The sequence below is a fragment of the Bombina bombina genome, chromosome 8 (genome assembly GCF_027579735.1).
Source record: "Bombina bombina isolate aBomBom1 chromosome 8, aBomBom1.pri, whole genome shotgun sequence".
In the NCBI taxonomy this organism is placed as follows: domain Eukaryota; kingdom Metazoa; phylum Chordata; class Amphibia; order Anura; family Bombinatoridae; genus Bombina; species Bombina bombina.
Window position 1 is genome coordinate 292,679,659 of NC_069506.1, and position 26,106 is coordinate 292,705,764.

Below are 26,106 nucleotides of genomic sequence, written 5' to 3' on the forward strand. Positions count from 1 at the left end.
GGTGGGAGTGTCATGGTCTGGGCCTGCCTGAGTGCTGCCGGCACTAAGGAGCTACAGTTCATTGAGGGAACCATGAATGCCAACATTTTCTGTGACATAATGAAGCAGAGCATGATCCCCTCCATTCGGAGACTGGGCCACGGGGCAGTATTCCAACATTACAACCCTAAACACACCTCCAAGATGACCACTGCCTTGCTAAAGAAGCTGACGGTAAAGGTGATGGACTGGCCAAGCATGTCTCCAGAGCTAAACCCTTTTGACCATCTGTGGGGCATCCTCAAACGGAAGGTGGGGGAGCGCAAGGTCTCTGACATCCACCAGCTCCGTGACGTCGTCATGGAGGAGTTGAAGCGGACTCAAGTGGCAACCTGTGAAGCTCTGGTGAACTCCATGCCCAAGAGGGTTAAAGCAGTGCTGGAAAATAATGGTGGCCACACAAAATATTGACACTTTGGGCCCAATTTGGACATTTCCACTTAGGGTGTTTGTTGCCAACGGTTTATACATTAATGGCCGAGTTATTTTGAGGGGACAGCAATTTTACACTGTTATACAGGCTGCACACTCACTACTTTACATTGTGGCAAAGTGTCATTTCTTCAGTGTTGTCACATGAAAAATATAATAAAATATTTACAAAAATGTGAGGGGTATACTCACTTTTGTGAGATATATATATATATATATATACATACACACACATATATACATACACACACATATATATATATATATATATATATATATATATATATATATATATATATATATATATATATATATATATATATATATATATATATATATATATATATATATATATATACATATACATAGAGTGACAAACACACACACAAGTGTTTATGTATTCATTGACTGGCAAAAGTAAGAAGTATGTTTACTGGGATCTCTCACAGTGTTGTTCTTGCAGTGGTTTAGAGAATCTCACTTTCCTATTTTATCCCTTACTAGAGCTTGGACTATGACCGATGCATCAATGATCCATACCTGGAAGTCCTGGAGACGATCAGCCACAAGGTAGAGCTGTGTGACCTGCACACTATACGTAATGCTGCGCATGCGCACCAAGCTTACACAAGTCTGTGTGTGCTGTAAACAAATGTGTTTCAGAAGAAACAAGGCTGTGATTCTGTCTGAGCACTAGAATATTTTTCCAGCCTTTGGTAAATATAATACAATAAAAAAATATATTTCCACGGGATCATCAATTACTGTTGGGAATATCACTCCTGGCCAGCAGGAGGAGGCAAAGAGCACCACTGCAAAGCTGTTAAGTATCACTTCCCTTCCCACAAACCCCAGTCATTCTCTTTGCCTCTCGTGCAAGGAGGAGGTTAAAGGGACATTAAACCCAAATTTTTTCTTTCATGATTTAGAAAGAGCATGCAGTTTTAAACAACTTTCTAATTTACTTCTATTATCTAATTAGCTTCATTCTCTTGATATTCTTTGCTGAAAAGCATATCTAGATAGGCTCAGTAGCTGCTGATTGGTTGCTGCACATAGATGCCTGATGTGATTGGCTCTCCCACGTGCATTGCTCTTTTTTCAACAAAGGATATCTAAAAATGTAAGCAAATTAGATAATAGAAGCAAATTGGAAAGTTTTTTAAAATTGTATTCTCTATCTGAATCATGAAAGAAAAAAATGTGGGTTTAGTGTCCCTTTAAGTGTTTGGTGTCTGAAGAAAATGATTTTATTTCATTTCTATCAAGATTTTGTTATTTTAAAAGTCAGAGTAGGATTGCTCTGATCTTTCCTCTCAAGATTGGGTCTAGCCGTACTCCACGTTAGTCTCTTCAGCAGGGCAGTGGTGGCTTTTAAGCAGTTAGGAACTTGTAAAGTGTGCTTTGCTGCATTTTCCTAACAGGTTGCTGCCCTGGTATAGAAAGCCTGAGTAGGTTTACTCTGTCTTTCTTTTTTCCACAGGTCTCTGGGAGGAGTGGCAACCTCTCATACTTTGTGAGGTCATCTGACTGCTGGACGACTGGATTACAGGTGAGTGCCTTTTTGTCTTCTGGGGCTAGGAGGCTGGCACTAAAGGGGTTAAGGGTGCCTGTGCTTAGTTTGGGACTCTAATCCTTAGCAGGATTGTTAATGGCTGTGGCAGGCATAAATCTGGCATGTGTTATGGAGACTTGGAGTTAATCTTCTAGGTAGGAAGAAGTTAATTCTCCTTGTGTCTCAGATTTTGTTAGGGCAGGAGTTTTAATACTCTCTTGGCTATGATGCCTTGTTAATTTTTTTGTTAGCATGAAACAAATGTTTATTTTCCTATGTTGCCTACGATATACTTGTGGTCGCTGAGAAGCCTTATAGGAGCGCGCTCTTTTTTTTTGTGAGGCATTATCTCTTTTTCCTATACTAAAGGGAATTTGCAAGAGGAATATTTGAAATTCAGATAGCAAGGTTTCTGTTCTACATAGATTGACCTTCCTCATAGGTCTTATGTGGACGATATGTCGGTAGCCTCTGATGGTGAAATCTCAGATTCAGTATAATTCCTTCATCTGATGCTGAAGTAGTATCCTTCAGACTTAACACAAACAGTAGTCAGGGAGCGCTCAGACACGGTTGCCGATTGATCCAGGAAACTGCAGTGGCCTTCATGTAGTGAATCCCTCCTCCGATAACGTCTGACGTAATGACGTTGTACTCACTCTTCAGCTGGTGCGAGGACAGGAGCGTTCCACCTCCGCTCCGAAATTAACAGCAGCACAATTTCGGAGCGGAGGTGGAACGCTCCTGTCCTCGCACCAGCTGAAGAGTGAGTACTACGTCATTACGTCATCAGACGTTATCGGAGGAGGGATTCACTACGTGAAGGCCACTGCAGTTTCCTGGATCAATCGGCAGCCGTGTCTGAGCGCTCCCTGACGACTGTTTGTATTACCTTTTCCACCGCATTGAGGGTAAGCTGCACGGACATTGCCAAATTGTATAACTGCTTTGAGGAAGCTTTAAACTGCATGTGCTGTAAGTCGTAGTATTTCTTGAAGTATTGTATATGTACTTGGCAATGTGAACGTTTTATATATGTTCTTGTTTATATCAGGCATTTTATAAGTGTATGGTATGGCATCCGGGGGATTTGTTTTGCAGTAGTTTGCTGATGAAGTCAGTGACAGTGAGGACTTGTTTAATACAGACACCATGGAGAGGGAAGCTAATACCAATTTGGACAATCTCTTTTTTTAGAATGGATGCTTTACTCAAAAAGGACACTAGGATTGAATTGGATATAAAGAGTTTCCAAATGTATCAAAAAGCTCAGCTTATCCCATGTGGATTACGTATTAGAAAATTCCCCTCTTTTCAGGTATCTGATCAGGTGTTCATTGATAAATGGAACAAGGTGTTAACTATATGCTCCTTAGCACTTATAGATCTCCTAATTGAATTCAAAAAGGTATCAAGACAAGAATTGATAGATGACAAGCTGAAACTGCAGTCTTATTTACGTCCTTTGAGTGATCACCCTGATTTTGTAAAATATGATACCAAGCTTAAAAAAGTAATTACTGATTTTAAGAGGGATCTTTGGCACTTTAAGAAACAAAAGATTCTACGGGATAAGCAGGACTATGAACTTAATAAAGTTTATAAATGGACTGTAACAGATACTAGAAGAAGGTATAGAAAAACCAATAAAAGCCATAGCCTTGAGCATAAACAAGTAAGGTTGCAGAGACTGATACTGAATATGACTATGATTCTTCTGATATAGAGGTTATGGGTTCTGCTTCAGTTCCAACAGCAGGAACAGGTTCCTTTTCCTTAGGTACACAGGAGGATATTTCAACTTCTTTAAATTTATCACAGTCAAAAAACCAGTGGGGCCCACCAAAACCTCATGTCAGAAGAAAAAAAGTACGTAGAGGGGGCCGTGGAAGGTCAGGCCCATCAAGAACCAACAAAAGAGACACTGACACCACAGTCTCGGCGGTATCCACAGAGAAAGAAAACCACTCAGTACCAAAAATATGCCTAAACACTACCAATGTTATTAACCTTTCCTCCACTGTTTTGACAACTACACAGGTAGAGGTTTTGTCTTTAGGACTAGGGTTCTCTCCCACTTCACACTTTAAGCTATTTGACACTAGGGTGAGTGATCACCCTGATTTTGTAAAATATGATACCAAGCTTAAAAAAGTAATTACTGGGGGGCGGAGCCAGCAGCAGCAATGGAAGCTGTGTAATCTCTGAGCTCCGGGACCCAGTTCCATATATCAGCTCAAAACTACTCGCAAAGCCCTAGATTCCACTAAATAACATGCCCTCATAAATGCTCTATAGATCGGGAGTCAGGAGACATCATTTTTAAGCAGACCCAGCGGGCTTACTCTCGTCTTAAAACCTCACCGCATCTCTACCCGATAACGCACTAACTTTTACCCGGCTCGGAGCCAACTTTGAATCCGGGACTTCACTACGTTTCCTGACCATCTTGAGGAATCCTTCCTCTCTCTGATCGCAGACCCGGACTGCCCTTAGCTGTAACTACAGTGTCTCCTACCTACTCCTGGGCCCCACCGCCATTACTGGGAGCGAACCGCACACGCAGCATAGAGACCGCAGCTGCACTATAAGAAGCCGGAGGTCACTTTTTCTACGGGTAAGGAGAGGGGATAGAACGGTGCCCTACACCACCCGGGCCCTAACTAGTGACAGGGGGAGCGAGTGCAGACAGGCACACTCATAGTGGAGACCAGCCGCTTATCCAGAGGCCTGCTGTACGGGGCCTAAAGATTTTAGCCTGCACAGTTAACCACGTGGCAGAATCACCACGCGGCAGTGTACCAACTAACACTACTCAGACCCCAGAGGTACTTGGGCTCTGCACCTGGCCCTTATTTCATCCCACTTTATTGGACATCATCATACTAACAACAGATCTGGTTCAGGCCTTTCCCTTTTTCTCTTCTAACCATAACTGCATAAGAAAGGGTATCTGTAACATTCTTTTACAACTTCCCCCTGCACAATGAATGCAAAATGCACTTCGAAACTGAATAAACCCCCTAAGATGCACAACCACAGAGACAGCATGGTCGCTCAGTTTTTCTCGCCCCCTGCCTCAAAAGTGGGTGACAGTACTGAACCTGCCAAGTCGCCAAAAAAGAAATTACAGTCTTCGCAAGTACAAGAAGATGACACTGAGGAGAGCACACCTGTCCCCAACACCATCCTCTCTACCCTAGCATCCAAACAGGATATAGCGGATATCATTCGCTCGTGTATCAGGGAAGAGATAGCAGAAATAAAGCAAGACCTTCACTCAGTGGGCAATAGAGTGGAGGCCTTGGAAGAATTCACGGACCACCTTCAAGTGGAAATCAATACAACTCAGGATTCAACAAACCATCACACAGCTCTTATAGCAGATCTCTTCGACAAAATCGAGGATCTGGAGAATAGGAGCCGCCGGAAAAATCTCAGAATCAGAGGTGTTCCTGAGTCGGTATTACCTAAAGACTTTCCAATCTATCTCCCAGCTTTATTCGCACATCTCAGAAACACCACTCCCTCCACAGATATCCCTTGGGTTCGAGCCCACAGAGCCCTTAGACCGAAACCCCCTGACACTGCCCCCCCAAGGGACATCATCATGAAGTTTAGAGAGTTCAACGAAAAGGAGGAACTCCTAAACCTCTCTCGTAGGCACCAGCCTGTTAAATTCAGGGGGGTTGTTCTCCAATTTTTTCAAGACCTCTCCCAACGAACATTGCAAAGGAGGAGAGATCTGGCTCCTGTAACATCTCTTCTCAGACAGAAGAAAATCCTCTACAGGTGGGGATTCCCCTTTCATCTCTATGTTCTTCATGGAAATAGAAAGTTAATTTGCAGAACCCTAGAAGATGTCAACGCCTTTTGCCAGGCCTTGGAATTGGACCCTCCAGAGGAACTCCCTCCAGAGAACTCTCACGAACCCCCTAGAAAGAAATCTACAGGACCTGTCATGAGAGACTGGCAGCGTATTCCCCCCAAACCTCAGTCTAAGCCGCAGGCCAAGCCCCCCGGCTTGCTCTCTAAAGTCACAACTTAATCAATTATTTTGTATCTTAGCTATTCCTACGAGCTGATCATTCTACTAGAGACTTTGCCCGGTGCTACAGCTTGGTCGCTGGGTAATGTATAGCCACATTGGCCATAAACCTTTTTACTGTTAAACGACTTCTGATCTAGAAATAAGTAAATTTAGGAATTTAGGAATTATTGTATTGTACTGTTAGAAATATTTTACCAATGTAATTGAGCATTAGTCATCCCTAAATGTATATCACTTGCTATGGAATGGGTTATAATCCCTCCCTCTTAACACTAAAAGTTAATGCTTGCATTAGTATCTAGATTTTTTATGAGAAAATGTATGTTTTGTTTTATGTTCTTATTCATGTTTTTTTTGCTATGCGACAGAGATACAGACCCTAGGGTATACTTAACACAACCTTCTTTCTATACTCTACAACCACACATGCATGCCTATCATTTATTGCAGTCATCTAATCACGGACACCAGTCACACCAGCACCATGGAAGGCCACACTAAAACTCTCACTTTACTGAGTCAGAATACCAAAGGCTTGAATTCTGCACAAAAACGCTCACTAGCCATGAGAGACCTACGTAGGAAAGGGGGTGATATTCTTTTCCTCCAAGAGACTCACTTTTTAAAAAATAAGGAACCTAATTATTTTGGAGGTTTCTATACTCAAAGCTTTCACAGCTCTTTTGACCACAAAAGGCACGGCGTAAGCATCCTAATCAGCAGACAGATCCCTTTTACTCACATCCACACCTACACTGACTCTGAAGGCAGGTTTTTATGTGTAACTGGCACCCTGTTTGGCTCCCCGGTGACACTGGTCAATCTTTATGCTCCCAACACCAGACAGCTCCCCTTTTTCAGGAAAAGTTTCGCCAAGATTCTAGACCACACAATAGGTGCACTATATCTAGGGGGAGACTTCAATCTCCCCATTCAACCACATTTAGATTCCTCGAACCCTCGACCCACAACTCCTAAACACACAATCAAGCAACTATGGAAACTTATGCTAGACCAAACTCTATTTGACATTTGGAGATTCGTCCACCCTGAGAAGAGGGACTATACCTTTTTCTCTGCCCCTCATAGTTCATATAGTAGAATTGATTACCTCTTTACTAATCAAAGAGGCCTTTCCAATGTACTATCCTCCAGGCTTTCACATACCGTTTGGTCAGACCACTCGGCTGTACTAACAACACTCAAATGGCCATCAGCACCTGGTGGCAATTTTCAGTGGAAACTAGACGAGAAACTATTAGATTCCCCAACTCTAGTTCCTAACTTAGAAAAGCTTCTACAGGAGTATTTCAGATTTAATTCCTTACCGGAAACAGATCCTTTCGTTGTCTGGGAGGCTCATAAATGTTTTATCAGGGGGGAATTAATTAAACAACATGCACAAGCTAGAAAGAAAGCACGGCAGGTATACAAAATATCCACTGACCTACTAGCCAAACTTGAATACGACCATAAGCGAAATCCTTCCTCCCCCCAACTATTAGCAGACTTAATGAAAGCCAGGAAAACTGTACATGACTTACAACTTAGTGAAGCTAATGCACTGGCCTTACTGACTAAACAAAAATTCTACTTTGAAAGCAATAGAGCAGGAAAACTCCTAGCACGCTCCTTAAAACTGAAAAAACTTAAAACCTTCATCCATGAAATTAAATCTCCAACGAACCAAACTGTCAATACCACTTCTGAAATACTTTCCCAATTTGAGGCATACTACTCTAATCTTTACAACCTCTCTAACCCTGACCGCCCCCCGGACCCCAGCAATGCCATAAACAACTACCTTCTAAACACCCCTTTACCACAACTCTCTGATGCACAAGCGACAGAACTGGACGAACCTTTCTCAATGACAGAGCTCACAACCACCCTTAAAGACTTGCCATCAGGCAAAAGCCCTGGCCCTGACGGTCTCTCGGTCGCTTATTATAAAAAGTTCGCACCCACTCTGCTTCCACACCTCTGTACCTTATTTAACTTAGTTGACCAGGAACACCCCTTTCTCCCCCCTATGCTGGAAGCACACATTTCAGTGATCCCTAAGACCGGAAAACCCGCAGATAGCCCATCTAATTTTCGCCCCATTTCACTACTAAACGTAGACGTCAAGCTTTATGCTAAACTCATAGCTAATAGACTTAATAAGTTCCTCCCCCAACTAATTCACACAAATCAAGTAGGTTTTGTCCCCAAAAGAGAGGCGCGAGACAATACCATCAAAATCCTAAACTTAATTGAATACACGCAGTCACAAAACATTCCTTCTATCTTCCTTGCCATCGATGCCGAGAAGGCCTTTGATAGGCTGGATTGGTTGTTCCTTAGGTCAACGCTCACTCGTTATGGCCTGAGCAATAAACTCATTGAGAAAATATTTGCCCTATACCATATGCCGAAAGCCCGTATTAAGTTAAACGATTCCCTGTCAAATGCATTCCCAATAACAAATGGAACGAGACAGGGTTGCCCTCTCTCCCCCATATTGTTTATTCTGGCCGTGGAGGTTCTTGCCTCCAGGATCAGGAATGATGAAAAAGTCCACGGTATTTATATAGCAGATATCCACTACAAACTAACACTCTACGCGGACGATATTTTATTCTCACTGACTTCCCCCCCCACAATCTCTAGAGGCCCTTTTACCGGCTTTGGGCATTTACAGTACTCTCTCCAATTTCAAAATAAATAAGCAGAAATCAGAGTTTCTAGGTGTTGGCATCTCAGACCAGACAGTCCAACAGATCACTAATCACTACCAATTCCGATTCCAACCTTCTTCCATAAATTACCTAGGGGTAAAACTAACGACCTCAAAAGAAGCTCTACACCAACTAAACCACCAACACCTTTTTGACTCCATCAGAACAGACATGAGAGCCTGGCGCAACAAATTCCTCTCCTGGCTTGGTAGAGTCCAAGCATTCAAAATGAGCATCCTGCCTCGCTTTTTATATATGTTCCAAGCCCTACCCATACAACCCCCCTTACATTACATTCGTAGTGTGCAATCTTTCGTTAACGGCTTTATTTGGGCAAATAAACGCCCTCGAATCTCTAAAACCACCCTTTATAGGAAAAGGGATGAGGGGGGACTGGGAGTACCCAACCTTTTATTTTACTCACAGGCAGCACAACTGACCAGAATAGTCGACTGGTGCAAAAACAGTACTGATAAAGAATGGGTCAAGCTTGAGCATGATCTATCTACTTCTCGAAGTCTTGGGTCAGTTTGCTGGACATACAGGCAACATAGGACACTACCTTCTCTTACACCCTCGTTAGTGACTGATACACTCTCCACTTGGGACCACCTTATAGGTTCACAAAAAGGCATATCGACCATACCCTCACCACTTTACCCCCCTTCTACACAACAAAGATTTTCCTCCACTACTTCAAAAACGGACCCAGGACCGGTACACACTATCAGCGGGTTTGCCCTGCCATCTTGTTCTAGAAAGAGGCACCATCATTCAGAAAACCGCCCTTGCGGACAGGAACATTAGCTTTTTTGATAGATGGTTCGAATATTTACAATTAGCACACTTTCTCTCCCACCATAAAGACAAACATAACCTGGTAAGAAACCTAAATCCATTCGAAACACTATGCCACTCCACATTATTAGCGCAGGGTACTCTCTCTAAGATATATAAAATACTAATTACTCTACACTCCAAAAACCTTCCATCATATACAAAAGCATGGGAAGTCGAGCTAGGCCATGAGATCCCCTCTGAGACGTGGGACATTATATTTCAACAAATGGGGAAGGCCCCCTCCTCAATGGGAATCACTGAAACGAACATAAAACTCTTAGAAAGATGGTACCTTTACCCCAGCAGACTCGCTAAGATTTACCCTCACACAGACCCACTATGTTGGAGAGATTGCAAACAAGTTGGTACACTCCTCCACATCTGGTGGGATTGCCCCACACTTCAGCCTTTCTGGTTGGACACCCATAGAGAAATCCAAAAGGTACTCAATACATCTATCCCCTTCAATCCTTTGACGCTATTATTTAACAAACCCCCTAAGATCAAATGCAAATACCGACAGGTCTTATTGTACATCATGCTTAGTGGGGCCAAGCAACTGATCCCTAGACTGTGGAAACAGCGACACATTCCTACTCAAAAAGACTGGGTACATAATGTCACTCTTCTCCTTTCCCTGGAAAGGTTTCACTATCAGAAAACAAAAAGGATGGATTTTTACTGCGCCATGTCCTTTTATTGGGAAACATACACTCTCACACTTTCTAGACCCCCGCCACAACTACCTAATAATTCCTAGTCACCCCGACACCTTATACAGCCACATCATCTCCCGTAACACATCTCAAAACTAGGACACATCTGACTCATCTGGAAACTCACCCTGGAGCCATACTTCCTCCGCGCTGGTTTGCTAGACCTTATACCCTATCACTTAACTAACTCCTTGATGACTGTAACTTACCTCTCACGTATATCAACATCAGTGAGACCTTTCTATCTTTTACATAGATCTCTGTCGCATTGCTTTGCTCTGTTTAAATGTTAATGTGGAAGTTTCATCCACATGTGTTATCTTATAAAAAAGAAAAATCCACAAGCTACTATGTCCAAGACCAGAACTTTATGTGGGACTCAACAAATGCATGGATCCTTGGACTTACATACAATGGTCATTACTGGTCTTGCTCTTTGTATATTTCACTTTCATTGTTTTTTCTTTTTTGTCTATGTTATACCACGCCGGAGTGTTTCCATGGCAATTGTAAAATTATTATTTATACCAATAAAGCTTGTTGGAAAAAAAAAAAAAAAAAGTAATTACTGATTTTAAGAGGGATCTTTGGCACTTTAAGAAACAAAAGATTCTACGGGATAAGCAGGACTATGAACTTAATAAAGTTTATAAATGGACTGTAACAGATACTAGAAGAAGGTATAGAAAAACCAATAAAAGCCATAGCCTTGAGCATAAACAAGTAAGGTTGCAGAGACTGATACTGAATATGACTATGATTCTTCTGATATAGAGGTTATGGGTTCTGCTTCAGTTCCAACAGCAGGAACAGGTTCCTTTTCCTTAGGTACACAGGAGGATATTTCAACTTCTTTAAATTTATCACAGTCAAAAAACCAGTGGGGCCCACCAAAACCTCATGTCAGAAGAAAAAAAGTACGTAGAGGGGGCCGTGGAAGGTCAGGCCCATCAAGAACCAACAAAAGAGACACTGACACCACAGTCTCGGCGGTATCCACAGAGAAAGAAAACCACTCAGTACCAAAAATATGCCTAAACACTACCAATGTTATTAACCTTTCCTCCACTGTTTTGACAACTACACAGGTAGAGGTTTTGTCTTTAGGACTAGGGTTCTCTCCCACTTCACACTTTAAGCTATTTGACACTATTGTTGACCTGAATAGATTTGTGAGGACACTTGTTTTAAAAAAACACTTTTTAGGTTCAACTAGTCAGAGTGTGCAGCGGGAAGAGAGTTTAGGTCAAAGACAATATGGGTTTGATTTTTCAGATCAGTGTTCTGTTTTGGATCTTTTAGCATTAGATCTTGACAATTTGGATTCTAGTTCTCAGGTATCAGGAAAGCAACCAGATATCTCTAGATTAAAGAATAAATCAAAGTTCTACCCTGTGCAGGCTAGATCTAGTGCTATTGAAGTTTTAAAAAAAACTGTTGAACAGGAATTGAAAAAATTATCCATTAAAGAACCCCCTTCTCACAAAGATAATTTATCTAAGGCGCAACATCTAGCCATAAAACAAAGAAAATCGGGATTTGGTTATACGCAACTCGGACAAAGGGGGAAAGGTGGTTGTGTTTGACCGTGAGGCATATCTTACAGAGGCTTATAGACAGTTACTAGATGCTACAGTGTATGAGAAACTCAAATATAACCCTATTTTTTACTATAAAGCAGAATTGCGAAAAAGCTACTTGAGGTAGCACTACGAGAGGGGTTAATTAAGCAATCTAACTTTGATTTTCTATACACTGAACATCCTGTCATGAGCATATTTCACTATCTGCCGAAGGTCCATAAACAAGCCACCAATCCCCCTGGCAGACCCATTGTGGCCGGCATTGGCTCATTAAATGAGCCACTTTCTGAACTTGATGGGTATCTACAACCATTTGTTTTGAATTTAACAAGTTACATTAAGGACATGTCTGATGTGATTAGACAGATGGAGAGTCTTGATTGGCGTGAGGATTATACCTTTGTCACCATCGACATGGTCTCACTGTGTACTTGTATCCCTCATGATAGGGGTATTCAGGCAATTGATTTTTTTCTGGATAATCATTCTAACTATGATGAAGCTTTGAAACTGTTCATTAAGAATTCTGTGGAGTACCTCCTTATGCACAATTTTTTCTTGTTTGAAGAGAGTTTCTATCTTCAGAGACGTGGGACAGCTATGGGGGCTACGTTTGCCCCCTCCTATGCCAACCTGTATATGGGTTGGTGGGAGCTGTCCCACGTCTATGGAGATGGGAACCCCTTCAGGCAGTACATACAATATTACGGTCGCTACATTGACGACGTCTTGTTAATTTGGAAGGGTCCAGTACCTCTTCTTGAACAGTTTCTGCTTTACATACAAAACAATTAATTGAATTTACAATTTACCATGGAAGTTAACAAGTCTTCAATTTCTTTTTTAGACATTGAATTACTTTCAAATTTGGTTACTAATAGTATTGAAATTGAATTGTTTTGCAAACCGAGTGCAGGTAATACTATTCTCAGTGCCAAGTCGTGTCATCCAAGACACACCATCCAATCTATTCCAAAGAGCCAATACATAAGGGAAAAACGTAACTGTAGTGATCCTAAGAGTTATTTGAAACATTCCGAGGATTTAACAGCTAGGTTAATTGAGAGAGGGTATTCTGAGACAGCCCTTGAAGAGGTGAAAAGAGAGGTAGATCAGGTAGAAAGACAAGACCTCTTTCACTCTGACATTACTAAAAGACAAAGTAGACTCAGTAAACTCAAATTTATTACTGCATACAGTGTCGAGTTTGGTAAAATATGTGACATTATACGTAAGGCACTTCCTATTTTGGGCACTGATGAAAGCCTCAAGTCTATACTTGAAGAAGGTACTTGTTTTGTATCACGAAAAGCACAAACATTAGGGAATTTATTATCCCCGTCTATGTTGCCAAGACCCCAACAGAGAAAAAATTGGCTTTCTATCAAACCAGGTTTTTTCAAATGTGGTAGCAGGAGGTGCCAGTCTTGCTCCTATGCTTCCTTTGGAGCAAGTTTTGTGTCGACTACCAATAACAAAGTTTTTGAAATTCGGGAGCATATGACCTGCAGTTCTTGCTATGTCATTTATCTTTTGACATGCAAGGGATGCTTGAGGCAGTACGTAGATCAAACGACCCGTGCTTTGAAAGATCGTTTTCTGGAACATTTACGTTCCATAGAGGACCCTGAGTCTACTACTCCAGTATCCCTGCATTTCAAAAAATGTCATAACTCTGACAGTTCACTTTTGACGTTTCAGGCTATCCAATTAATTCCCAGACACCCCAGGGGTGGTAACAGAGGTGTAATTTTGAGTAAAAGGGAAGTTTTTTGGATTTTTCATTTGGAAACTTGTCTTCCTAAAGGTTTGAACTCAGAGTGGGATGTGAAACTGTATGTAGATCAATAGTGTATTAGCATTGAAAAGTTCCTTTTTTTTATTCTATTTATCTTATCTTAGGTTTATACTCGGCTGACACTTTAAACTTACATGGCAAATTCTATTTCTTAGTTACTTCAATTTTTATTTTTATATTTTTTTGTTTTTCTTTTTCTTTGCAACATTGCTAAATGTGATATTTTGTTTATGAAACATTTGTGCATAGTAATTGCTTGTTTCACATTAGAGTCATTTTTATTGCACTATAATTAATTGTTATTTTTAGGCAGTTGTATTAGTAATGAATGCAAATCATTCCCCTTTTCCCACACCCACCATTTTGGCCATGACAGGGTCATTTTTATTGGACCAACAATTAAGTGGGCGTATTTCCTGTACACATAAATTGTCCAGAATGTGGGGTGTTGTGCAGGGTCACTGAGGATTATGTGCTTCACACATTAGGAAACGCGTCTGACCTGTTATTTTCCTTGACTGGTGCTGCCAGCCATTACACTTTATATGCCTTGTAATGTTTTTTTCTTAACATTACAATAAACTACTTCTCAACAAGTTCTTGTTGCCCAAGTCTCCCTTTTGTGCTGGGTGCGCCGACTTTTTGTGCTCCTTCATACTTAAGCCTGGACACCTTTGTGTATGGTAAAGGAGGTTCTGGCTACTTGGAACGACTTCAATACGTTTGTCGTTGTCAACACTAAGGAATCTTGTAAACTTTATAAATGATAGGATTCCTCTGTGGAAGTTTTTTACTGTTACATTTCATGCTAGGAAACTGGTCACAGGAATGGTCGCTGTCGCCATTATATATCAGGGCGCACAGTGCCTAAGCAGTAGGACATTTCTACTCTGGCTAAGAGAACTGCGGTTCCTAGAGACGATAGCTGTTCTTCAGGATCAATGGACTAAGCTGGTGGCTTCTGGGGTTTGTATTGCCACTGTGTCAAGTGCGTCATCTTATTGGTGTAATGCCTTTCGATTCCAAATTGATAAAGATCCCTTTGGAGCAGATCTAGTTCAGAATTGAGACTCTTAAGCGAGCCAATTCTTTATTGCTGATGCTACCACGCAATCTCATCCAGGAGCCAAGATAGCGTAGATGCAATGTTTTTATTATGTCAACCCACGGCAGTGAAAGTTCTGAGTGGGTAAGGAGACACTTGTATATCTCAACTTTGTTAATTTTTTGGCATCTATTCCTGGCGGCAGTATAAAGCGCAATATATGCGCGCTTCATCTCTATGTTGTATTCAGCCCCGCCTCCTTCTCAGGGTGGCGCCATCTTGGGCTAGGTTGATGGGCAATTACCCAGCGTTGTTCTCCGGCTGTGAACGGATCGGCTTTATTTTTTTTACGGCTCTGATTTTGTCAGTGCACTAGTAATATTTTTTATGTCTAGGATATGTGCTTCTATTTTCCTATAATAGTCTGCGGTTATGCATGTTCAGATAGTTGTTCAAGGATCTTGTGCCTCTGTCTTGGAGGACAGATCTGGATCTGTCGACATGAGATTCTTCCCTGTTTATCAGAAAGGGGAATTTGTGGTAGAGTGCTCACTTTGCTGGCGAGAGGTAGCGGGATAGTTACCCGCATTCTTCAGATCTTTTCTCAGGAGGTCTGTCTTGGGGCACATGCTTCTGGAGACCTTCCTAAGTAATAGTCAGTCACTAGCCTGTTGGGTTGGTGACTATGGACTTGGGAGGAACTCGCTCTTCCTATATCCACCTTGGAGTGAAGAGCGATCTACAATACTCTGATGGCTTGGCCTCCGTTGTCTTATCTGGTTTTTCAGGTTCTAGTTGTGAATTCATCTCAGTGGTTTACATTTCCACCTGGGAGGAACCTGGAGTTTTTATCTGCTATTCACTTTTCAGAGTGTATACCAGGAGCGGACTTCTTGAGCAGTCAGATTTTCATACCAGGGAATGGGCACTCTACTGAAGGTGTTCTCCAGGGTAATCCTCACATGGGGGGGCGCTGGAGTTGGAGTTGGCAGTACGCCAATTTTCCATGTTTATGAATAAGTGTTCAGCTGGCTGTTCTCCTAAATTCCCTGGCGGTTCCTTGGGGTTTTCAGTCTGATTGCTCTCTTTCCAAGAGTCATTGTTCTTTTCAAATGGGAGTGAGCATCAGTATTTTAAAGGTTCCTGCATAGTAGCAGGATCTGATTTTCATTCTTGGCGAAGAGTGATTGTTCTTGGTGGTTGTTCTTGAGGAAGGACCTCTAATTCAGGGTCCATTCTTTTATTCAGCTTTGTTTTCTCTGAAGCTTTCTGCTTGGAGATTGACTGCTTAGATTCAAAAAGGCCATGCTTAGATAGAAACTGTCATTGTGACCATGATTCAGGCTCTTAATTCTGTTTCTGGATTCTTTTACCATAAGGTATGGCGTAATTCCCTGATTGGTGTGAATCCATGGACTACTCATGGAAGTAGAATCAGGATTCCTAGAGGTTTTGCCCGTCTCCAGGTCGGTCTGGAGGACGGTTTGTCAGTCAGTTCTCTGAGGGGTCAGATTCTGCATAATCTTTTTTTACGCAAGTGTCTGACGGATGTGCCAGACATGTATACTTTTTTAGACTCTGGTTAGTATCAGGTCTGTGTTTAAGTCTGTTGCTCTTCTTGGAGCTTTAACCTTTTAAGGTTTTTGCAGCGGGCTCAGTTTGAGCCTTAGCATTCCATAAGATTTTCCTTTTTTTTTTTTTTTTTCTTGGAATTTTCTTTTTTTCTTTTTCTTTCTTTTTTGCTATATCTTCTGCTCTGAGAGTTCAGGTACTCTCGGCTTGCAGTGTGACTCTCCTTATCTCATATTTCAGCAGATAAGGCAGTTCTCCATACCAAGTTTGGTTCTCTTTCTTAGGTTGTTTCGGACAGAAATATTAATCAGGAAATTGTGGTTCCTTCTCTCTGTCCTAATCCTTCTTCTCATAAAGAACATTTGTTGCACAACTTAGAATTTAATAGCCTGCACAACGTCTTCATCTGCAGATGATGAAGGACTTTCGCCAGTCTTATGCATTGTTTGATTTTCTGGAAATCGTAAGGGTCAGAAAGCTACTGCCTCTTCTCTTTCTCCTCTGGTTGACAAGTATTGTTAGTTTGGCATATGAGGCTGCTGGACAGCAGACTCCTGAGAAAATTACAGCCCATTTCACTAGGGTGGTGTCTTCTTCTTGGGCCTTCAAGAATGAGGTCTCTGTAGAACAGATCTGTAAGGCTGCGACTTGGTCTTCTTTGCACACATTTTCTAAATTCTATAAATTTGATACGTTTGCCTTGGCTGAGGCTTCTTTTGGGAGAAAGGTTCTTCAAGCAGTGGTGCGTTCTGTTTGTTACCTGTCTTGTCCCTCCCTAATCATCCGTGTCCTTTAGCTTGGGTATTGAATTCCCAACAGTAATTAATGATTCCATGGACTCACTGTGTCATTGGAAAGAAAACAAAATTTATGCTTACCTGATAAATTTATTTCTTGACATGGTGAGTCCACGGCCCACCCTGTTTTCAGACAGTTTTTGTTATATAAACCTCATGCACCTCTGCACCTTGTGGTGTTTCCTTTTCTCCTTCCCTTCAGTCGAATGACTGGGGTTTGTGGGAAGGGAAGTGATACTTAACAGCTTTGCTGTGGTGCTCTTATCCTCCTCCTGCTGGCCTGGAGTGATATTCCCAAAAGTAATTGATGATCCTGTGGACTCACCGTGTCAAGAAATAAATAAATTTATCAGGTAAGCATAAATTTAGTTTTCTATCGCCTAGATTTAGAGTTTGGCGTTAGCCGTGAAAACCAGCGTTAGGGGCTCCTAACGCTGGTTTTGGGCTACCGCTGGTATTTAGAGTCTTGTAGGTAAGGGTCTAACGCTCACTTTGCAGCCGCGACTTTTCCATACCGCAGATCCCCCTACGCCATTTGCGTATCCTATCTTTTCAATGGGATCTTTCTAACGCCGGTATTTAGAGTCATGGCTGAAGTGAGCGTTAGAAATCTAACGACAAAACTCCAGCCGCAGAAAAAAGTCAGGAGTTAAGAGCTTTCTGGGCTAACGCCGGTTCATAAAGCTCTTAACTACTGTGCTCTAAAGTACACTAACACCCATAAACTACCTATGCACCCCTAAACCGAAGCCCCCCCCCCCACATCGCCGCCACTCTATTAAATTTTTTTAACCCCTAATGTGCCGACCGCACACCGCCGCCACCTACGTTATCCCTATGAACCCCTAATCTGCTGCCCCTAACACCGCCGACCCCTATATTATATTTATTAACCCCTAATCTGCCGCACCCAACGTCGCCGTCGCCTACCTACAATTATTAACCCCTAATCTGCCGACCGGACCTCACCGCTACTATAATAAATGTATTAACCCCTAATCCGCCTCACTCCCGCCTCAATAACCCTATAATAAATAGTATTGACCCCTAATCTGCCCTCTCTAACATCGCCGACACCTAACTTCAAGTATTAACCCCTAATATGCCGACCAGACCTCACCGCTACTCTAATAAATTTATTAACCCCTAAAGCTAAGTTTAACCTTAACACTAACACCCCCCTAACTTAAATATAATTTAAATCTAACAAAATAAATTAACTCTTATTAAATAAATTATTCCTATTTAAAGCTAAATACTTACCTGTAAAATAAACCCTAATATAGCTACAATATAAATTATAATTTTATTGTAGCTATTTTAGGATTAATATTTATTTTACAGGCAACTTTGTATTTATTTTAACCAGGTACAATAGCTATTAAATAGTTCATAACTATTTAATAGTTACCTAGTTAAAATAATTACAAAATTACCTGTAAAATAAATCCTAACCTAAGTTACAATTAAACCTAACACTACACTATCAATAAATTAATTAAATACAATACCTACAAATAAATACAATACCTACAAATAAATGCAATTAAATAAACTAACTAAAGTACAAAAAATAAAAAAGAACTAAGTTACAAAAAAAAAAATATTTACAAGCATTAGAAAAATATTACAACAATTTTAAACTAATTACACCTACTCTAAGCCCCATAATAAAATAACAAAGCCCCCCAAAATAAAAAAAATGCCCTACCCTATTCTAAAATTAAAATAGAAAAGCTATTTTACCTTACCAGCCCTTAAAAGGGCCTTTTGCGGGGCATGCCCCAAAGAATTCATCTCTTTTGCCTGGAAAAAAAAACATACAATATCCCCCCCCCCCAACATTACAACCCACCACCCACATACTCCTAATCTAACCCAAACCCCCCTTAAATAAACCGAACACTAAGCCCCTGAAGATCTCCCTACCTTATCTTCACCACACCGGGTATCCGTCCCTGCTCCGATGTCTTGATCCAAGACCAAGCGGGGGCTGAAGAGTGACGTCCATCCTCCGGCTGAAGTCTTGATCCAAGCGGGGACTGAAGAGTGACGTCCATCCTCCGGCTGAAGTCTTGATCCAAGCGGCGGCTGAAGAATTCCATCATCGGGCAGAAGTCTTCATCCTATCGGGGCAGAAGAGGAGATCCGGACCGGCAAACATCTTCATCCAAGCCGCATCTTCTATGTTCTTCCATCTGATGACGAGCGGCTCCATCTTCAAGACCTCCAGCGCGGATCCATCCTCTTCTTCCAACGTCCTAAAACAGAATGAAGGTTCCTTTAAGGGATGTCATCCAAGATGGCGTCCCTCGAATTCCGATTGGCTGATAGGATTCTATCAGCCAATCGGAATTAAGGTAGGAAAATTCTGATTGGCTGATGGAATCAGCCAATCAGATTCAAGTTCAATCCGATTGGCTGATCCAATCAGCCAATCAGATTGAGCTCGCATTCTATTGGCTGATCGGAACAGCCAATAGAATGCGAGCTCAATCTGATTGGCTGATTGGATCAGCCAATCGGATTGAACTTGAATCTGATTGGCTGATTCCATCAGCCAATCAGAATTTTCCTACCTTAATTCCGATTGGCTGATAGAATCCTATCAGCCAATCGGAATTCGAGGGACGCCATCTTGGATGAGGTCCCTTAAAGGAACCTTCATTCTGTTTTAGGACGTCGGAAGAAGAGGATGGATCCGCGCTGGAGGTCTTGAAGATGGAGCCGCTCGTCATCGGATGGAAGAACATAGAAGATGCGGCTTGGATGAAGATGTTTGCCGGTCCGGATCTCCTCTTCTGCCCCGATAGGATGAAGACTTCTGCCCGATGATGGAATTCTTCAGCCGCCGCTTGGATCAAGACTTCAGCCGGAGGATGGACGTCACTCTTCAGCCCCCGCTTGTGCTTGGATCAAGACTTCGGAGGCTTGGATCAAGACTTCAGTGGACGAATTGGTGAACCCGGCGTGGTGAAGACAAGGTAGGAAGATCTTCAGGGGCTTAGTGTTAGGTTTATTTAAAGGGGGTTTGGGTTAGATTAGGGGTATGTGGGTGGTGGGTTGTAATGTTGGTGGGGGGGTATTGTATGTTTTTTTTTCCAGGCAAAAGAGATGAATTCTTTGGGGCATGCCCCGCAAAAGGCCCTTTTAAGGACTGGTAAGGTAAAAGAGCTTTTCTATTTTAATTTTAGAATAGGGTAGGGCATTTTTTTATTTTGGGGGGCTTTGTTATTTTATTAGGGGGCTTAGAGTAGGTGTAATTAGTTTAAAATTGTTGTAATATTTTTCTAATGTTTGTAAATATTTTTTTATTTTTTGTAACTTAGTTCTTTTTTATTTTTTGTACTTTAGTTAGTTTATTTAATTGTATTTATTTGTAGGTATTGTATTTAATTAATTTATTGATAGTGTAGTGTTAGGTTTAATTGTTATTTAGGTTAGGATTTATTTTACAGGTAATTTTGTAATTATTTTAACTAGGTAGCTATTAAATAGTTATTAACTATTTAATAGCTATTGTACCTGGTTAAAATAATTACAAAGTTGCCTGTAAAATAAATATTAATCCTAAAATAGCTACAATATAATTATAATTTATATTGTAGCTATATTAGGGTTTATTTTACAGGTAAGTATTTAGCTTTAAATAGGTATAATTTATTTAATAAGAGTTAATTTATTTTGTTAGATTAAAATTATATTTAATTTAGGGGGGTGTTAGTGTTAGGGTTAGACTTAGCTTTAGGGGTTAATACATTTATTAGAGTAGCAGTGAGGTCCGGTCGGCAGATTAGGGGTTAATACTTGAAGTTAGGTGTCGGCGATGTTAGGGGGGGGCAGATTAGGGGTTAACACTATTTATTATAGGGTTATTGAGGCGGGAGTGAGGCGGATTAGGGGTTAATAACTTTATTATAGTAGGGGTGAGGTCCGGTCGGCAGATTAGGGGTTAATAATTGTAGGTAGGTGGCGGCAACGTTGGGGGCGGCAGATTAGGGGTTAATAAATATAATATAGGGGTCGGCGGTGTTAGGGGCAGCAGATTAGGGGTTCATAGGGATAACGTAGGTTGCGGCGGTGTACGGAGCGGCAGATTAGGGGTTAAAAAAAATATGCAGGGGTCAGCGATAGCGGGGGCGGCAGATTAGGGGTTAATAAATGTAAGGTTAGGGGTGTTTAGACTCGGGGTTCATGTTAGAGTGTTAGGTGCAGACATAGGAAGTGTTTCCCCATAGGAAACAATGGGGCTGCGTTAGGAGCTGAACGCTGCTTTTTTTGCAGGTGTTAGGTTTTTTTTTTCAGCTCAAAATGCCCCATTGTTTTCAATGGGGGAATCGTGCACGAGCACGTTTTTGAAGCTGGCCGCGTCCGTAAGCACCGCTGGTATTGAGAGTTGCAGTGGCGGTAAATATGCTATACGCTCCCTTTTTAGAGCCTAACGCAGCCATTCAGAGAGAACTCAATACCAGCGTTGTTTAAAAGGTGTGGGGGAAAAAACGCCAGCGTTAGATACGCGGGTCGTTACCGACAAAACTCTAAATCTAGCCGTTAATCTTTACATACTTTTTTCTGATATAATGTAATCTCATTACATTATGCTGCCTGCTGTCAGTGATATCTGCAGCACTTACACATTAATGACATCCAGTTATTTGCTTTTAAACCCCAGAGTGCTTAGTCATAGGATGTATCATGCTCTGCAGCGGTCCTAAATGCCAAGAAAAAATCATGTTAAACTGTGCATTAGTGCTCATGTGCAGTGTCTTATAGCTCTCGTGGCCTACAACTTTTACTGTTTTAAAAGTTCTGATAAATCAAGAATATCAAACATTTTCATGACCTTGTTTTGTGAGAGAGACGCCAGAGCCAGGATAGCTGATAAATTATCCAATAATCTAGAGAAGTAGATAACCCTAGACATGCTGTATTGTCTTGTCCGCTCAGCTAATATAGTTCTAAGTGAGCAAAGGGGTCCACATCTTGTATTTTCCCTATAATTTCTCACCCTTTCGGGCACAAAATAGGAATAGTATGTACTAGTATAGTAAGAGGAAACACTTATATTCTAGCACTCTGGATAATCATAAAACACTGATTAAAAAATATTACCAAACTCTCTTGCATGTGACCCCAAACTATAGTTAAAATAAGATTACTCCAGTCACAAATTATAAATGAAAATACTGTACAGTGAAGCAAACTATAAGACTATTGCCATAAGTAACAGCAAGAACAATTGTGACAAGTTAGTGATTAGCAAGCTATAGGAATATGACATCAGTAACTGCAAGAACAATTGTGACAAGTTAGTGATTAGCAAACTATAAGAATATGACATCAGTAACAGCAAGAACATCAGTAACTGCAAGAACAATTGTGAGAAGTCAGTGATCGGCAAACTATAGGTATATGCCATCAGTAACAACAAGAACAATTGTGACAAGTCAGTGATCGGCAAACTATAGGTATTTGCCATCAGTAACAACAAGAACAATTGTGACAAGTCAGTGATCAGCAAACTATAGGAATATGTCATCAGTAACAGCAAGAACATCAGTAACTGCAAGAACAATTGTGACAAGTCTGTGATCAGCAAACTATAGGTATATGCCATCAGTAACAACAAGAATAATTGTGACAAGTCGGTGATTAGCAAACTAGGAATATGACATTAGTAACAGCAAGAACAATTGTGACAAGTCAGTGATCAGCAAACTATAGGTATATGCCATCAGTAACAACAAGAACAATTGTGACAAGTTAGTGATCAGCAAACTATAGGTATATGCCATCAGTAACTGCAAGAACAATTGTGACAAGTTAGTGATCAGCAAACTATAGGTATATGCCATCAGTAACTGCAAGAACAATTGTGACAAGTCAGTGATCGGCAAACTAGGAATATGCCATCAGTAGCAGCAAGAACAATTGTGCCAAGTCAGTGATTGGCAAACTATCGCCTAGATTACGAGTTTTGTTGGTAAAAACCTGTGGAGCTTTTTTTCTTACTGCACCCTTTATACAACGCTGGTATTACAAGTTTTCTGAATGGCTGCGTTAGCCTCAGAAAAGTTAGCGTTGAGCAAAATTTAGCTCCACTTCTACCTGTAATACCAGCGTTGCTTACGGTAGCGGTAGGCTGGCAAACGTGCTCGTGCACGATTTCCCCATAGGATACAATGGGGCTGAGCTGGCTGAAAAAAAACCTAACACCTGCAAAAAAGCAGCGTTCAGCTCCTAACGCAGCCCCATTGTTTCCTATGGGGAAACACTTTCTAAGTCTACACCTAACATGAACCCCGAGTCTAAACACCCCTAATCTTACACTTATTAACCTCTAATCTGCTGCCCCCGCTATCGCTGACACCTACATTATATTATTAACCCCTAATCTGCCACTCCGGACACCGCCGCCACCTACATTATCCCTATGAACCCCTAATCTGCTGCCCTCAACATCGCTGACACCTATATTATATTTATTAACCCCTAATCTGCCGCCCCCAACGTCGCCGCCGCCACCTACGACAAATAATTAATCCCTAATCTGCCGACCGGACATCGCCGCCACTATAATAAATGTAGTAACCCCTAAACCGCCACACTCCCGCCTCGTAAACACTATAATAAATTTTATTAACCCCTAATCTGCCCTCCCTAACATCGCTGCCACCTACCTACAATTAACCCCTAATCTCCCGCCCCCAATGTCGCCTCTACTATAATAAAGTTATTAACCCCTAAACCTAAGTCTAACCCTAACACCTCCCCTAAATTAAATATAATTTAAATAAAATGAACTAAAATTACTTTCTCCTGTTAAGTGTGGTCAGTCCACGGGTCATCATTACTTCTGGGATATTAACTCCTCCCCAACAGGAAGTGCAAGAGGATCACCCAAGCAGAGCTGCTATATAGCTCCTCCCCTCTACGTCACACCCAGTCATTCTCTTGCACCCAACTAATAGATAGGATGTGTGAGAGGACTGTGGTGATTATACTTAGTTTTTATATCTTCAATCAAAAGTTTATTTTAAAACAGCACCGGAGTGTGTTGTTCCTTCTCAGGTAGAATTTGAAGAAGAATCTACCTGAGTTTTTGGATGATTTTAGCCGGCGTAGCTAAAATTCATTTTGCTGTTCTCGGCCATTCTGAGGAGTGAGGTAAACTTCAGATCAGGGGACAGCGGGCAGGTTCACCTGCAAAGAGGTATGTTGCAGTATATTATTTTCTGAGGAATGGAATTGACTGAGAAAATACTGCCAATACCAATATAATGTAAGTTCAGCCTTAAATGCAGTAGTAGCAACTGGTATCAGGCTGTTTATGTATATATGTGTACACTTCTGTATTCTGGGGAATGGCACTTCTCTGGGTAATACTATATGCATATAATCTTTAGCCTTACTTGCAGTGGGAACGTCTAGCAACAGGCTGTTTAATGGCATTTCATGATTTTTGATTTTAAACGTTTTTGCTGGCATGCTAAATTGTTTAAATATCTGAGGTACTGGGTGAAAAATTGTTTTTGGGCACTGTTTTTCCACTTGGCTATCGTTTATTTTAATCTGAGACAGTTTACTGAACTTCCCTCACTGCTGTGAGTGAGGGGGAGGGGCCTATTTTGGCGCTTTTGCTACGCATCAAAAATTCAGTCAAAAGTCTGTTTCTCTTCCTGCATGATCCGGTTCGTCTCTACAGAGCTCAAGGGTCTTAAAAAATTATTTTGAGGGAGGTAATCACTCACAGCAGACCTGTGAGATTGTGCTTTGACTGTGATAAAAAACGTTTATATTTTGTACATTTTTTTCTGCCATTAAGGGTTAGTTATCCATTGCTAATGGGGGCAATCCTTTGCTAAATTTATGCCTTTACTGGGAAAAATCTGATTGTTATAATTTTTCCAGTTCCTTATTATTAAACTGTCATAATTTTTTTCTGTGCTTCTTAAAGGCACAGTGCGTTTTTCACATTACTTGTAATTTGAGTGAAAAGTATTTCCAAGCTTGCTAGTTTAATTGCTAGTTAAACATGTCTGACTCAGAGGAATATCTCTGTGCTATATGTGCAAAAGCCAAGGTGTGGAGCCCAATAGAAATTTATGTACTAATTGCATTGATGCTACTTTGAATAAGAGTCATTCTGTACAAATTGAACATCATTCACCAAACAACGAGGGGGAAGTTATGCCGACTAACTTGCCTCACGTGTCAGTACCTGCATCTCCCGCTCGGGATATTGTAACGCCGAGTACTTCAGGGCGGCCATTACAAATCACACTACAGGACATGGCTAATGTTATGACTGAAGTTTTGTCTAAATTACCAGAACTTAGAGGTAAGCGAGATCACTCTGGGGTGAGAACAGAGTGCGCTGATAATATTAGGGCCATGTCAGATACTGCATCACAATTTGCAGAACATGAGGACGGAGAGCTTCATTCTGCGGGTGACGGATCTGATCCAAATAAACTGGATTCAGACATTTCAAATTTTAAGTTTAAGCTGGAAAACCTCCGTGTATTACTAGGGGAGGTCTTAGCGGCTCTGAATGATTGTAACACAGTTGCAATACCAGAGAAAATGTGTAGGTTGGATAAATATTTTGCGGTACCGACGTTTTTCCAATACCTAAGAGACTTACTGAAATTGTTACTAAGGAGTGGGACAGACCCGGTGTGCCTTTCTCACCCCCTCCTATATTCAGAAAGAGGTTTCCAATAGACGCCACCACACGGGACTTATGGCAAACGGTCCCTAAGGTGGAGGGAGCAGTTTCTACTTTAGCTAAGCGTACCACTATCCCGGTGGAGGATAGCTGCGCCTTTTCAGATCCAATGGATAAAAAATTAGAGGGTTACCTTAAGAAAATGTTTGTTCAACAAGGTTTTATATTGCAACCCCTTGCATGCATTGCGCCTGTCACGGCTGCAGCAGCATTTTGGTTTGAGTCTC

The 26,106-nt window shown here is 41.3% G+C and overlaps 1 protein-coding gene across 1 annotated transcript in view; it reads left to right on the forward strand.

The window, feature by feature from the left end:
• CLCN6 (chloride voltage-gated channel 6) overlaps positions 1–26,106 on the forward strand; it is a 174,404-nt gene that overhangs the window by 17,307 nt on the left and 130,991 nt on the right. Inside the window, exon 3 of the mRNA XM_053691466.1 lies at positions 976–1,041. Within this exon, the coding sequence (XP_053547441.1) occupies positions 976–1,041 (66 nt within the window). The remainder of the gene's footprint in view (positions 1–975; positions 1,042–26,106) is intronic.